At 48.3% G+C, this 13813-nt stretch overlaps 1 protein-coding gene across 1 annotated transcript; it reads left to right on the top strand.

Annotated features, from left to right (window-relative positions):
* Nucleotides 1-1782, top strand: SLC25A5 (solute carrier family 25 member 5). Its single transcript, XM_011229078.3, has 3 exons — nt 1-625; nt 850-990; nt 1379-1782. The coding sequence occupies exons 1-3, from the start codon at nt 22-24 to the stop codon at nt 1534-1536; spliced, it is 903 nt and encodes a 300-aa protein (XP_011227380.1). The 5' UTR covers nt 1-21; the 3' UTR covers nt 1537-1782.
* The last annotated feature ends 12031 nt before the right edge of the window (nt 1783-13813 follow it).

The following is a 13813-nucleotide window of genomic DNA, read 5'->3' on the forward strand; positions in this document are numbered from 1 at the left end:
CTGTATGACGTAAAAGACTAGATGTGGGAAGTGGCTAACTTCAAAGGCCCGCCAGTGATTCCGAGGTTAATATTCTCTTCCTTTTTCCCCTTCTCCGTGGTTGTAACTCTCCCCGTTGGTCTCCTTCTCGTCTGTCAGGTGCAGCATGCCAGCAAGCAAATTACTGCAGATAAGCAATACAAGGGCATTATAGACTGCGTGGTTCGTATCCCCAAGGAGCAGGGAGTCCTGTCCTTCTGGCGCGGGAACCTGGCCAATGTCATCAGATACTTCCCCACCCAGGCTCTCAACTTCGCCTTCAAAGATAAATACAAGCAGATCTTCCTGGGTGGTGTGGACAAGAGAACCCAGTTTTGGCGCTACTTTGCAGGGAATCTGGCGTCAGGTGGTGCCGCTGGGGCCACATCCTTGTGTTTTGTGTATCCTCTTGATTTTGCCCGTACCCGTCTAGCAGCTGATGTGGGCAAAGCTGGAGCTGAAAGGGAATTCAGAGGCCTCGGTGACTGCCTGGTTAAGATCTACAAATCTGATGGGATTAAGGGCCTGTACCAAGGCTTTAATGTGTCTGTGCAAGGCATTATCATCTACCGAGCCGCCTACTTCGGTATCTATGACACTGCAAAGGGTAAGTTTGCTGTGTGCTTTGAAGCTGTGTTCCTTTCATCTGAATGATCATTAATGCCGTCCGAATTTTCCAGAGCCAGAGATTTTCTGTAATGGCTATAGGAAGCCACGGTCATCCAGTACAGACCTGATGTACGGATGAGATGGGGGGGTGGTGGGGGTGTAGGAAACAACAAGCCTCTAAAACTCTGCTTTCTAGTAAAAGTGTCTCTTTCCGGTTCTCAGGAATGCTTCCAGATCCCAAGAATACTCACATCTTCATCAGCTGGATGATCGCACAGTCCGTCACAGCGGTTGCTGGGTTGACTTCCTATCCGTTTGACACTGTTCGCCGCCGAATGATGATGCAGTCAGGGCGCAAAGGAAGTAAGTTCCACTCAAGCGAAAGATAAAAAGACTGCAGGCCCCGGGACAAGCTGGGGCCACAGGCTAGCGATGCCTGGCTTTAAAAATGTGGTCTCTTCTGATGGTGGGGTGGGGTTGATGGTGTCTGCCTCTGAGCAGGCCCTTTGGATGCCTATGAATGAGGGTGCTTAAACGGTATTAGAAGTTAAGACCAATGAGTAGCCTGCATGGCCCTGTTCTCTACCCCGGCTTTAATATTTCAGCATCGCCCACACCAATGTGTAAATGTCGGATTTCCCGGAACTGCCATCCGCTCTTCCAGGCGGGGCTCTGGTTTTGTCTAGGAAGTCAGGGGAGGACTTTCATCTTCGGCCTTTGGTCACCAACTCTGTGTCTTTATTCTTTGCAGCTGAAATCATGTACACAGGCACAGTTGACTGCTGGAGGAAGATCGCTCGTGATGAAGGAGCCAAAGCCTTTTTCAAGGGGGCGTGGTCCAATGTTCTCAGAGGCATGGGTGGTGCTTTTGTGCTGGTCTTGTATGATGAAATCAAGAAGTTCACATAACTTATTTCCTAGTTTCTCCCCCGGGAACAGGCATGTTGTATTATATAACATATCTTGAGCATTCTTGGCAGACTGTTGGCTGTCTATTTATCAATGGCAACTATTGACTGGTTGAAAACGGGAAGCAATAATATTCATCTGACCAGTTTTCTCTTAAAGCCATTTCCATGATGACGGGACTCAATTATATTTTTTATTTCAGTCACTCCTGATACATAAATTTGAGGAAATAAAAAATATCTGAAATATATTTTTGTCCGTAACTTAATTTGCATACTTCAGAGAGTGGTTACATTTGAGTCGGTGTTACCTGTTGAACAAATGCTACAGTGTCTCCTGAGATGGAAGGCTTTCTTTTCAAACCAGTCTCTAGCCCTTCACTTCCCAAAGAAGACCTTGGTTATGTGACCCATCGATACTCCCAATACAATAGCAAAATGAAATCCAAGCCCAGTGTATCCAAAATGCGACAGGTCCAATGCCTGTGGATGGTTGTAACTGAATGAGCTTTCTCCAAAAAGAACCATGTACCCAACTTTTCCCAGTCCTATGGTTATTAACCAAGAAATATGAACTGAGTTGTCTGCTTTAAAATGGTAGTTATATGAATTTAATCTCATATAAACAAGAAAAAGCTTAAAAGGTAATAATAGCAAATTTTCATCCAGTTGCCTTCCCTCACCCATCTTGACCTGGCCCAAGCCATTTTATTTTAATCCCGTTCAAAGCAGAGGATTAGGGCTGGCACGGTTACACAGGCCTGCGATCGAAGTGCCGGTCGAGATTACTGAGCGAGCGAGACAGCTCACTGCCTCAAAACTCCTTTCATAAAAAAGGAAATGTAGCATCTACATTCTGTCAAACATGCTAATACAGGGGCGCCTGCGTGGCTCAGTCGTTAGGCGTCTGCCTTCGGCTCAGGGTGTGATCCTGGAGTCCTGGGATCGAGCCCCACGTCAGGCTCTTCTGCTGGGAGCCTGCTTCTTCCTCTCCCACTCCCCCTGCTTGTGTTCCATCTCTCACTGGCTGTCTCTCTGTCACATAAATAAATAAAATCTTAAAAAAAAACATGCTAATAAAAAGCCCAGTCAATGGAGGACATTTATGTTTCTTTTGGATAAGCCCTTACTTAGGATCCACATGAGAAATGGTTTAGGGGTGCCTGGGTGGCTCAGTCGGTTAAGCACCTGCCTTCGACTCTGGTCATGATTCTGGAGTCCCGGGAATCGTGCCCCACCTCCGGCTCCCTGCTCAACAGGGATTTTGCTTCTCCCTCTGCCCCCTCCCCTGCCCCCCTGCTCATACTCGCTTGTGCTCTCGCTTGCTCTCTCAAATAAATAAAACCCTAAAGAAATGGTTTTGTTTCTGTAGCTCCTGGCCAAGCCTCAGAAATCCAGTGGATTTTACCTGTAACCCAAGATTTGTATAAAGAATAAAGCCTTATGGCTGTCAAACCCCAACATTAAAATTAGAAAGTGACGGGTGATTCTCGTGCACCCGCAAAACCCACTCCTGAGCCACAGCGCACAGCCCGGCACAGTGAAGTGCAGCTCACAGCCAGGGTCTGCTTGGTGGGGAGGTAGTGCCGAGGGGATCTTAGAGGTGCCTCTTGCCTGCCCCCTGGCCAAGCACCAGGATCGCAGTATGGCTTGGTTCAGAACACCTCACAATGTCTGCACATATCAAGACCTCAAGTCGTACACCTGAAATACATACCATTTTTATATGTTAAAGATACCTCGGGGCGCCTGGGTGGCTCAGTCGTTAAGCATCTGCCTTCGGCTCAGGGTGTGATCCCAGAGTCCTGGGATCAAGCCCTGCATCGGGCTCCCTGCTCCACTGGGAGCCTCCTTCTTCCTCTCCCAGTCCCCCTGCCTGTGTTCCCTCTCTTGCTGGCTGTCTCTATCTCTGTTAAATAAATAAATAAAATCTTTAAAAAAAAGATATCTCAAAGTTCTTTTGTGGGTGTTTTTTTTACGATTTTATTTATTTGAGAGAGAGAACACGCAAGCAGGGGGCGGGGAGGTAGAGGGAGAAGCAGGCTTCCCACTGAGCAGGGAGCCCGATGTGGGGCTCTATCCCAGGACCCCAGGATCATGACCTGAGCCGAAGGCAGACACTGCACCGATATCTCAAAGTTCTTAGAAAACTAAAAATTCTGTTGTGGTATCACAGAAGCCTGGATCGTGCTGTTTGATTGTGCTGTTAGGCAAGTTACTTGATTTCTCGAAGCCTTGGTTTTCGTCATCTATACAATAAGGATGATTATGCCTGCCTCAGAAGGTTGTTGCAGGGATTAAATAATTTATGCAAAGCATCTACCATAGAAATACATAAGAACCACTCGGTAAGTGCTAACTCTGATCACAGTTCAGAGGCAGTGAAGGCTTTGGGGCTCCAGAATCAGAAGGACTTGGATTTGACAGCCTGGCTGGCTCAACTGATAGAGCATGTGACTCTTGATCTCAGAGCTGTGAGTTCGAGCCTCACCTTCGGTGTAGAGCTTACGTACATACATAGGCTAAATTTTAAAAAAAGGGGAAGGACTTCAATTTGAATCCTGGCTCTTGTTTACTTAGCTGTATGACCTTGGGCAAGTCACTTAGTCTCCCGAGTCTCAGTTTCCTCATTCATAAGATGGGGATATAATAGCGCTAACCATATTTCCTAGGGGTATTGTGAGTGAGGAGTAAGTAGCATAAAGCATTAGAACGAGCGTGGCATCTGGCATCTAGTAAGTAAGCACTCCAGTGTGAATTTTTCATAATTAGGCTCCGTTTTGTTCAATGACATATCACACATTGGAGTGCTTACTTAAGAATGAATTCAGCCAACAGATACATGGAAAGATGCTGAACAGCACTCATCATCAGGGAAATGCAAATTAAAACCACAATGAGATATCACCTCACACCTGTTAGAATGGCTATGATCAAAACGGCAAAAGAAAACAAGCGTTGGCGAGGCTGTGGAAAAGAGGGAAGCCTCGTGTACTGTTGGTGGGAATGTACGTTGGTGCAGCCACTAGGGAAGTTTCTCAAAAACTTAAGAATAGAAATACTGGGGCGCCTGGGTGGCACAGTCATTAAGCGTCTGCCTTCGGCTCAGGGCGTGATCCCGGCGTTCTGGGATCGAGCCCCACATCAGGCTCTTCCGCTTGGAGCCTGCTTCTTCCTCTTCCCACTCCCCCTGCTTGTGTTCCCTCTCTCACTGGCTGTCTCTCTCTGTCAAATAAATAAATAAAATCTTTTTAAAAAAAAAAAGAATAGAAATAACATATGATCCTGTAATTCCACTGCTGGCTATTTACCCAAAGAACATGAAAACACCAATTCCAAAACATATGCACTCCTGTTCACTGCAGCATTGTTTACAATAGTCAAGATACGGGAGCAGCCTAAGTGCTAACTGACAGATGAATGGATGAAGATGTGGTATATACATACAATGGAATATTACTCAGCTGTGAAAAAGAATGAGATCTTGCTATTTGCCACAACATGGATGGAACTGGAGGGTACTATGCTAACTGAGAGGAGTCAGAGAAAGCCAAGTGCCATGATTTCATTTATATGTAGAATGTAAAAAAACAAAACAAGCCAACGAACACACACACACTCACACATAGACAGTCTCAAGTACAGACAACTGGTGGTGGCCAGAGAGGAGTGGGGTGGGGGGATGGGCAAAATAGGCGAAAAGGATGAAGAGATACTAATTTCCAGTTATAAAATAAGTAAGTCACAGGGATGAAATACATAGGGAATACAGTCAATAATATCATAATAACATCGTCTGGTGACAGACGGAGACTACCCGCACCATGGTGAGCGTCGTGTAATGTACAGAATTGTCGAATCACTCTGTCGTTGCCCTGAAACTAACATAATATTGTACGCTGACTATACTTCAATTTAAAAAAAAGAAGAATGAGTTCAAGCCTACTTTTCTTTTTCTGCGACAGACTAGACACATTATATTGTGTAGAATTTATATAAAATAAACTTCAGCTTCGGTCTTTTTCAGGTGTAGATTTGATCCTGGAAGGGGACAAGGGGCTCTCCACTTAGGGCCACAAACCGCAATGCAAGGGAACCCCAACCCCCTTTGTGGTTATCATGTGGACTCACTGATCGGGTAGCTATTAAAATAAACCTGGGACCAGGCATTAATGACCAGAAAGCAAGAAGTGGTATACCCTATAATTGGGTGGCTGACACAGACGAGGGTTTTTTGTTGTTGTTCTTTCTATTCTTGTTGTTCAATGATTTTTGAAATTTAATTTAAAGACAAAGTGGTTTTAATCTCTCCAAGCTGTGCAGGATAGTGCTATAGAATTCATTATGTCCATTATGTTCATGCGAACATTGATGGTACACAATCTTAGCAACACCCTAATTTATGCTGTTGTTTTGTTACTATTCAATGCATAACAGAAGCCCTGAAGCCTGATTCCAGGTGAGACAGCCAGAATACAGGTCAGCTCGCACACTGCCGCGCTTCCCGTTCTAGGGGCCTCTTCACTCAGTCACTGGAGGCGGCGTGCGGCGGGTGCTCCGGACTGCCGGAGAAAGGAACCAGGGGTGTCTCCCCACAGGGGCAGTTTTCGTGGATGGTAAGTCATTTAAGCCATTATTTTTGTATTAAAAGAGATGCAGGTATGTTAGAGAGTGTCTTGCACAATTTGAATGCATTTTAAAAGCAGAAGCTGCGAAGAGACTTCTTGCGTACTGAGGACCGTTGCTGGCACTGTCCCCAGACCCCTGGGAGCTCCTATTCAGCCCCTTCTGCCATTATGGAGACTTTGGTACAGATTTTTTAAAAGTACTGCTGTGCTGGGTAACAGATTTTCAAGTGTCAGTGTTCCTGGGGTAAATTTCATTTCTCCTGTGAAGTTTGTGAGCATAGTGTTTCTAATTAGGTGGTGGGTTTTTTTTTTTTTGGATTTGTAACACCATTAATATCTGTACATGGTAATCAAAATCAAATAGTAAAGGAGAGATACAAGACGAAAAGCAAGCCTCTGTCCTCCTCCCATCCCCTGTGCCCCTGCTGAAAAGTAACCATTATGAACAGTTTCTGGTAAAGCTCTCGCCTCCAAAATTGACGCATATGATAATAGCAGCTGATTTGTTTTTATCGGAATCAGAGTCTGACCGCTTGGCTTCAAAATGGCATGATTTTTTCAGACCGGTGTCAGACTGTGGGGTCTACCAGGACTCACAGATGCTGTCGGAGGCAGGAGCCTTGTGGAAGGGGTAGCTTCTGGACTCGGAGCCAGGATTTATTTCTAAGTGCGACCCTTTATTAACACCCCAAACCAGTACTTTGCTTTCGGGTTTTAGCTTTGGTTGCTGAGAGACCTGGGGGCAAGCCACGTCTCACACCAGAGCTTTGGTTTCTCCTGTAAAGTCCCCTCCAGTTTCAGATGTCCTCGGGTTCCATCATTTTTACATAAAGCAGAATCAGTGAAAAGACTAGGATTAGGTGATTTAATCCTTTCAGAGAACATTTTTAAATATCGAACACAGTTGTAAGTGAATAGTCTCTGACTCAGAGCAGTCATTTGCAGACTGTGTGGGTGGGTTGGTGTTGGCAAGTGAAATTACAAATGTAAAGATTTACATTAATTTCAGGACCAAGAAGCTGAGCAACAAAATTACAGCTCGGAGTTGGGGTCAAAGGTGACCTGATTTACCTCCAAATAATTAACATCTGTCTTTTCAAAGCCCGATCTTATTATGTATAATGTGCACTTCGGTATGCGGGTGGGGATTTATTTGAACAACAAATACTGGATGCGGCAATTTCTGGACACAAAAAATGCCTTGTGTTCCACTTAAAATGTTTGGAGGAGCTTTCCCATCATTTCAGCCATTATTTGCTTTATGTGCAGGTGAACAAGTTCAGATGCATGGTGCTCTTCTTAGCCAAAGGCTTAACAGAGCCTTTCGTATCCTGGCAACAAATATAAACAATGTTCAAGTGACAGATTGAACGGTTGTTTTTACTGGACCCTCTTCAGAGGCAAAACTGAGTTTAATTAAAGGAGTCTGTGAATCCATGTCTTTTCCATGACTGTCAATGAAAGGGACAGGGGAAGAGAGGTCTGCGTTTGATGGCAAACATTCATCCTAGGATTTCATTTCCTTGGGCAACTTTTGCAAGGCAGGCAGGAAATGTAGCACTCTCGAGATTTAAGAGAACGTGCCAAATGTGATCACGTGACCCATTTCACGGACGCTAACGTTTTCCCTCCCAAATGGGAGATGATTGTGGCTGGAAAGGCAGAACCAGAGAGCAACGTCCGTACGTCGCTGTTGACAGATGGATTCCCCAGGGTCTCGTGTTGGGGAGTGAAAAGGAAAACTCTTCCATCAAAAGGAGATTCCAGTGCCCTGCTCAGCCAGGAGCAAAAAATGTCTCCTGGCCAGAGGCAGATGCGTGGTGAGGCTAACATCGCTTGGGCTTCAGAGCAACCCCTTGCCCGGGCCCCATAGCAACGTATTCATTTGGTCATGTGGTCTTGTAAAATGTTCAAAAGATAGGCTTGAGGGTTCCAGAATTATATAAGCCGATGTCCCCACAAAACCTGTACCGGCTCCTGCTGGGGGAGCTGGTGTAGAGGAAGGAATTCGGGGCCAGCCCTGTACGTCGGGGCAGAGGCTTCACCCAAGTCCGGGACTTCCCTATCACCCCATCTCCCCGCTGTTCCCCATCTTCCCACTCGGGACTCACTCGTGGGACTCTGGAGCTCAAGGTCTCCTTTTCAAACACCAAACTTTCTCACGTAGCAACTATCCAGCTCAACGGCTCTGCGGCTCGGTCTCCCCCATGTGGCTTATGTGGCTGCCCCGAGTTCCTACCCCACAGGCATAGGTTAAAAGGGTTAATATGTGTAAAGTGCTTAGAACAATGCTTTATATTATTTTCATGTTATTCATGGGATCTATCCCTGCCCTCCCGATTTTCTAAAATTGTCTCAAGAAAATGCCAGGGGTACTATAGAAAGTGAAACACACACGCACACATGCACACATGCACACGCACACACACACACACACTCACACACAGAGAAAATTATAAAGAAAGAAAAGAACACCTTTGAACTGGACCGAATAGGGACATTGCTTATAGTGATAATTCTGAGCTCTAACTCAGAGCACTCATTTTACAACCATGATTATGAAACAGAGCAAAGGTCAAAAAAAGTCCCTCCTGCCTCACACCCAGACCCCACTCACTGCTGGCCCATTGGGCACAGTGCGATCACCAGAGCTGCCTTTGCTGTTACAGTATTTCAGTGAATCCGTGGGGTCCCAGCCTGATTTCCCAACCCTGGGACTTCACTCCCCAGGGAAAGAAGCTGCTAGAAAGAGATGGCATACTAAGACCTTTGAAAGCAAGAGATCTCTTTGCACTTTTGCAATTAAGCTCACTGCTCAGGAGTGCATTTATTATAAAAATTGAGCCTTGAGGTGGATTTATCCTAGAAAAAAAGGTCAGGGGGGTAAAGGCAGGTGTGTGGGCACTAGGCAAAAGCATGCCGTTTGCCAATTAGGATAGAAAGCTGAAAACCTGGCCAGGCGACATTGTCATTTCACTTCAGCCCCCGTGCTTCTCTGTGTGTCTTGGGTCATCATGGGTTAGTGCCTTGGTCTACCCACCAGGAAGAATGGATATCAATTTCTCTTCTTGGAGTTACAATACCGTTTCTTAGTTCTCCTACTAGGGGCTGTGGCCCTTTTCTGAATTTCTAGAGCCCGACAGATTGGATGAAGTGAAGCCTGTTTCTTATGATAAAACAATTGATACAACCAAGCACCGGGGACTTCTCAGAAACTCCAGAACCAGGGTAGGATCATGGCTATTTTGACCTATTCTGTGCCTGATGTCGTGCTAAGTGCATCACGGGACATAGAGTAACTCTCCCGATCCTCTCGACAGGCCTGAGAGAGAGAAATTGTAATTAATTCCATTTCACAGCGGACAAAACTGAGGCTTGCCGAGGCAAGATAATGCATGCACTCTGAGCCGTCTGACTTGACGGGAGTTTCAAAGAGCATGGCACGGTGAACCTGTCCAACATTTTAGTGCAGGTCATGAAACATATTAAAATATGAAAGCCGGCTAGTTTCAATAACAAAAGACAGAATCCACTTGACAAATATTGAAGAGAAATTGTAATAACCAAAGCACGGTTCACAGAATCCATTTTTAGAGAATAGGTTATTATCTCTTTTTATTATTTTTATTGTTTTTTTATTTTTTTACGATTTTATTTATTTATTTGAGATTGAGAAAGAGAGAGCACGAGCAGGGGGAGGGGCAGAGGGAGAGGGAGAAGCAGGCTCCCTGCTGAGCAGGGAGCCCCATGTGGGGCTCGATCCCAGAACCCTGGGATCACGACCTGAGCTGAAGGCAGACCCTTAATCAACTGAGCCACCCAGGCCCCCCTGTTTTCTCTTTTTAGCCAATTTAAGAATTATTGTTGTAAAAAAAAATCACTGGAACCTAAAGCTCTCGAGTTAAGTTTGATTTTATTCAAGTTGTGTTAACTTTTCCAGGACAGGCCTTCCTTCTAAATGAAGGCTCTTCGCCAGGAATGCTGAGCCCCCTGTAAGGCTGCACGCCTGGCGGCTGGGAATATGGGGCCCTGGGGTAGGCTTAGCCCAAACCGAATACCACAAGCACATGGCCAGATAGTGTTGGGCGCCCCTTCGCCCCTCCCCAGGCTTGTGGAGACCTGGCTGGGCCTTGGTCTATCTTCCCCAATTGTACCTTACCTGGAGAGACATTTCTACTACTCTTCTCAGCACATGCTCTGCGGTCCCAAACCAAGCCACTTGCCATCCCCTTGTCACGCTGCCTATCCACTTTGAGGTTTCCAGACTTGGCTGTATTACTCCTCCCTCCCTCTGCCCCGCCGGCCTCTTGACCAGGACACAGTCCTTCAAGACCCAGCTGAGATCCCATGTCCTCCTCGAGCCTTCCCCAGACCCCAGTGCCCAGGCTCTCTGCCATCTTCTTCGAACTGCTAAAGTAATCTATCTATATCAGCTCCACGTGCACAGGGATTTTGTCTGCTTCATTCATGGTTGTAGCCCCTGTGCCTAGAACAGTGCCTGGCATGTAGTAGGTATTCAAGAAAGACTCGTTAAGTGATTATATTAAAATGTTTATTTCATGGTATCGTAGCCACGTGTTTCCTTGTCTGTTTCCATTAGGGGTTCTCTCTGGCTCCTCTTTACGTTCCTAACACTGAGCACAGAACCTAACACGCAGTGAATGTCCATTGGAGAGAGAAATGAGGGAAGGAAGGAAGGAAGGAAAGAAGGAATGCCATGTGGCATTTGTTCCTTTGGTTATCCATTGGCATGACTGTATTTGGGCTGGATCCAGCCTCTCGCTACCTGGGGACAGTCCTGCAGTACTAAACTGCACGGGGCCTTCCTGACTTGCATCTGTTGTTTGCCTCGCCCCTGGGCTTACAGGGAGGATCTGGAACAGCAGGGCTTCGGAAATCCCATACTACTGTTATGTTGTCCGTGCTAGGGAACTAGAGAGCCAGGGGCTGGGGTTGCATCCCTCCCCAAATCTGTGTAAAAACAGGCCTGAGTCCACATCAGGTGCTCCTACCATCCTGTGAGCACACGCTGCCCATTTGATCATAAGCCCCTGACACAGGGTAAATACTTGAAGGGTATCTGATTGTGATGGTGACAATGCTGAACACCGATTGTCACACAAGATGACTCAGGCCACTCCAGGGGAGAGGAACAGGCATGTTATTGGGGCACCTGAGGACGCTGCCATCAGAGCTGTACCAACGGCACACCCACGTGACCTATTAGGGCTGACTAGACCAGACATACTTCTGTGCCTGGGCCTGATGTTCCCAGCTCCTAAGACAGAGTGCTCATTGAAAGCGGTCAGAACCCTAGAGTGAACGTGACCCTCTTTGACCTGCTCTGAAAGCAGGTGAGTTTGTTCTTTCCCTTCCTCTCTCCCTCCATCTCTGTCTCTGTCTCTCTGTGTCCTCTTTCTCCCTCTCCCTCTCCCTCTCTCTCTCAGGGCGATGGAAAGCCCTTAGGGGGAGCGGGGTCTTGGTCTATTGCTGCTCACCATTCGTCATTTCTGAAGCGTTTTACTATGGGCCAGGCACTCTTTACTTGCGTGTGGATTCTCTCATGCAGTGCTTTCGGCAGCTTTGTGAAGCAAGGGCTATGATGACCATTTCTCAGATGGGAAGACTGAGGCCCCTGGCGAGCCACATAAAGCCCCTGTAGCTGAAAGCAGAGGCCCGGCCTCTCAGAGAGAGCCGGGGAGCCGCGCAGGATAGCGCGATGCCTGGAAAATGACCAGGGAGAGCTGAGGAAGCGGACTGCTTCCGCCTGGGAACCACCGGCCTGTGTGGGGACCGGCCCAACGTCAGCCGTGAGGAGAGGCACTTGGTATCGTGCTTTATTAAGAGCATGACTCTGCCTCTTTCCAGCTGCAAGACCGTGGGCAAGGTCCTAAGCGCTCGGCGCCTCAGCTTGCTCAGCTGTGAAATGGGGTCAAGAGCAGCACCGTAGTGCGGACGGCATCAGTGAGTCAGAACCGGCGAGGTGCACGGGCTAGAGCTTGGCACAACCTGTGAGCTCACGCGGGAAGGCCCCCTCGTCCGTGCAGAGGCCGGCTTTTTCCAGGGAAGCTTTGTAGGGGGCGCTCTCGGCGTGTTGGCGGTACTGTAGTCTTTGCTGTCGACGGGGGAGCGGCCGAGGGAAACGTGCCCACCTGCCACTGGCGGAACTGGGGGCGAGTACCTGGCCGAGCGGAGGGCTGGGCACGCCCTGCGGGGACAACACGGCTGTCGTGGGCCCCGTGGCGATTGAAAGCGGCTGGCGGTGCCAGGCTGGGTGAGAGAGGCGACTGAGAAAGCCCCCCGCGCGGCCGCCGCCGCGCCCCGGGCCGGGCTCCGGGCACCTGCGCGGCGGCCTGCAGAGGGCGNGGGCCGGCTCCCGGTGCGGTGCCCTATGCGCAGGCTGCTCCCCGCCCATATCCGGCCAGCCCACCTCTCCCAAGAAGCCCCCTCAGTCCGCCAAGGCCGCACGCTTCCGCCCGAGAACCCCCAACTGCTCGCTCTCACTTGCGTAATTTGAACTTGACTGTGTGCTTGCTGGTTCCCTAAGAGCCGGCACAACAACAGCAAAGCAGGTGTCCACCCCCCCATCACACACAGCCCCTGGCACCCTGGGAGCGAGTGCCCAGCAAACACTTGACTTGCCTTTATGAGGTCTCGCTGTAGTGACTCCCGAAGGAGAGCCCCCGGGGTGGCAGAAGAGGCGCCGGGCAGGATGCCTGCATGGCCTCAGTTGTCGCCTTGAGCCTCCACTCACCTGGTGGGACTGGTAGGCCAGGCCTTGGTGCGGAGGGTAGCCGTCTGCGGGAGCGCCGGCTAGGTGGAACACTGCAGTAGGAGCCCTGCACTGGCACCCAGGGCACAGGTATGAACAAGCTGCTGGCCCTCGGGGGAGGCAGCGTGGAAAAATGGAAACGAGAGATTTCGAGTTGGGAAATCCCCCCCACACACCCACTAGCTGTGTGACCTTGAGCATACCATGTCACTTGTCTCAGCCTGTTTCCTCGCCTGCGTCTCTGAGGGGGTCTGGAGGGGGGGTGGTGGGATGGGGTGGGGTGCTCAAAGAATACTGGAGCCAGGTCTGTAATGTTTGTGTTTTCACGAGGAGAATGTATTTATCTACTAAGTAATTTAAATTACATTTGATTATCAGTTTTTTATTTATTTTTGTAAGAGTCTGCGTTTTTAAAGTAATCGCTATACCCAACATGGGGCTCCAACCTACAACCCCGAGATCAAGACTTCGTGCTCCACCCACTGAGCCAGCCGGGCGCCCCTAAATGACATTTTATAGTTGAAAAGTAAAATGGCAGGGGTAGCATTTTGTAACAACCAAATGATCAAATATTTATGAAAGCTCTTCGTTCATTCAGGGAGGCTCCACAAAGGTTTAGCGGTTTTTCCATCGCTCAAATACACAGTAGCCACTCGCTAACTGCTTCTGGATGAGAAAGAAAGTGTGTGCTGGGTGATGACGGGAATAGGAGCAAGTCAGGTGACAGGATCCACATACCAGTGTGAAAGTTAAGGATGCGAATGGCTGGCGTGTGCCAAGTGACTTGTGCGGACACCTGAGCTGTCCAGATGGCAAACGCTGGGTGGCCTCAGAGCTGGGAGTAATGACCCATCCCTGGGAGTGGGTGCAGGCTCCCC

This window comes from Ailuropoda melanoleuca, chromosome X (assembly GCF_002007445.2).
Source record: "Ailuropoda melanoleuca isolate Jingjing chromosome X, ASM200744v2, whole genome shotgun sequence".
Classification (NCBI taxonomy): Eukaryota; Metazoa; Chordata; class Mammalia; order Carnivora; family Ursidae; genus Ailuropoda; species Ailuropoda melanoleuca.

What these genes read in the sequence shown, in the direction of transcription:
- SLC25A5 (XM_011229078.3), top strand. Translation starts at nt 22, where the DNA reads ATGTGGGAAGTGGCTAACTTCAAAGGCCCGCCAGTGATTCCGAGGTTA. An exon ending in TATCTATGACACTGCAAAGG is followed by an intron (nt 626 to 849) that starts GTAAGTTTGCTG and finishes TCCGGTTCTCAG; the next exon opens with GAATGCTTCCAGATCCCAAG. An exon ending in GCAGTCAGGGCGCAAAGGAA is followed by an intron (nt 991 to 1,378) that starts GTAAGTTCCACT and finishes TATTCTTTGCAG; the next exon opens with CTGAAATCATGTACACAGGC.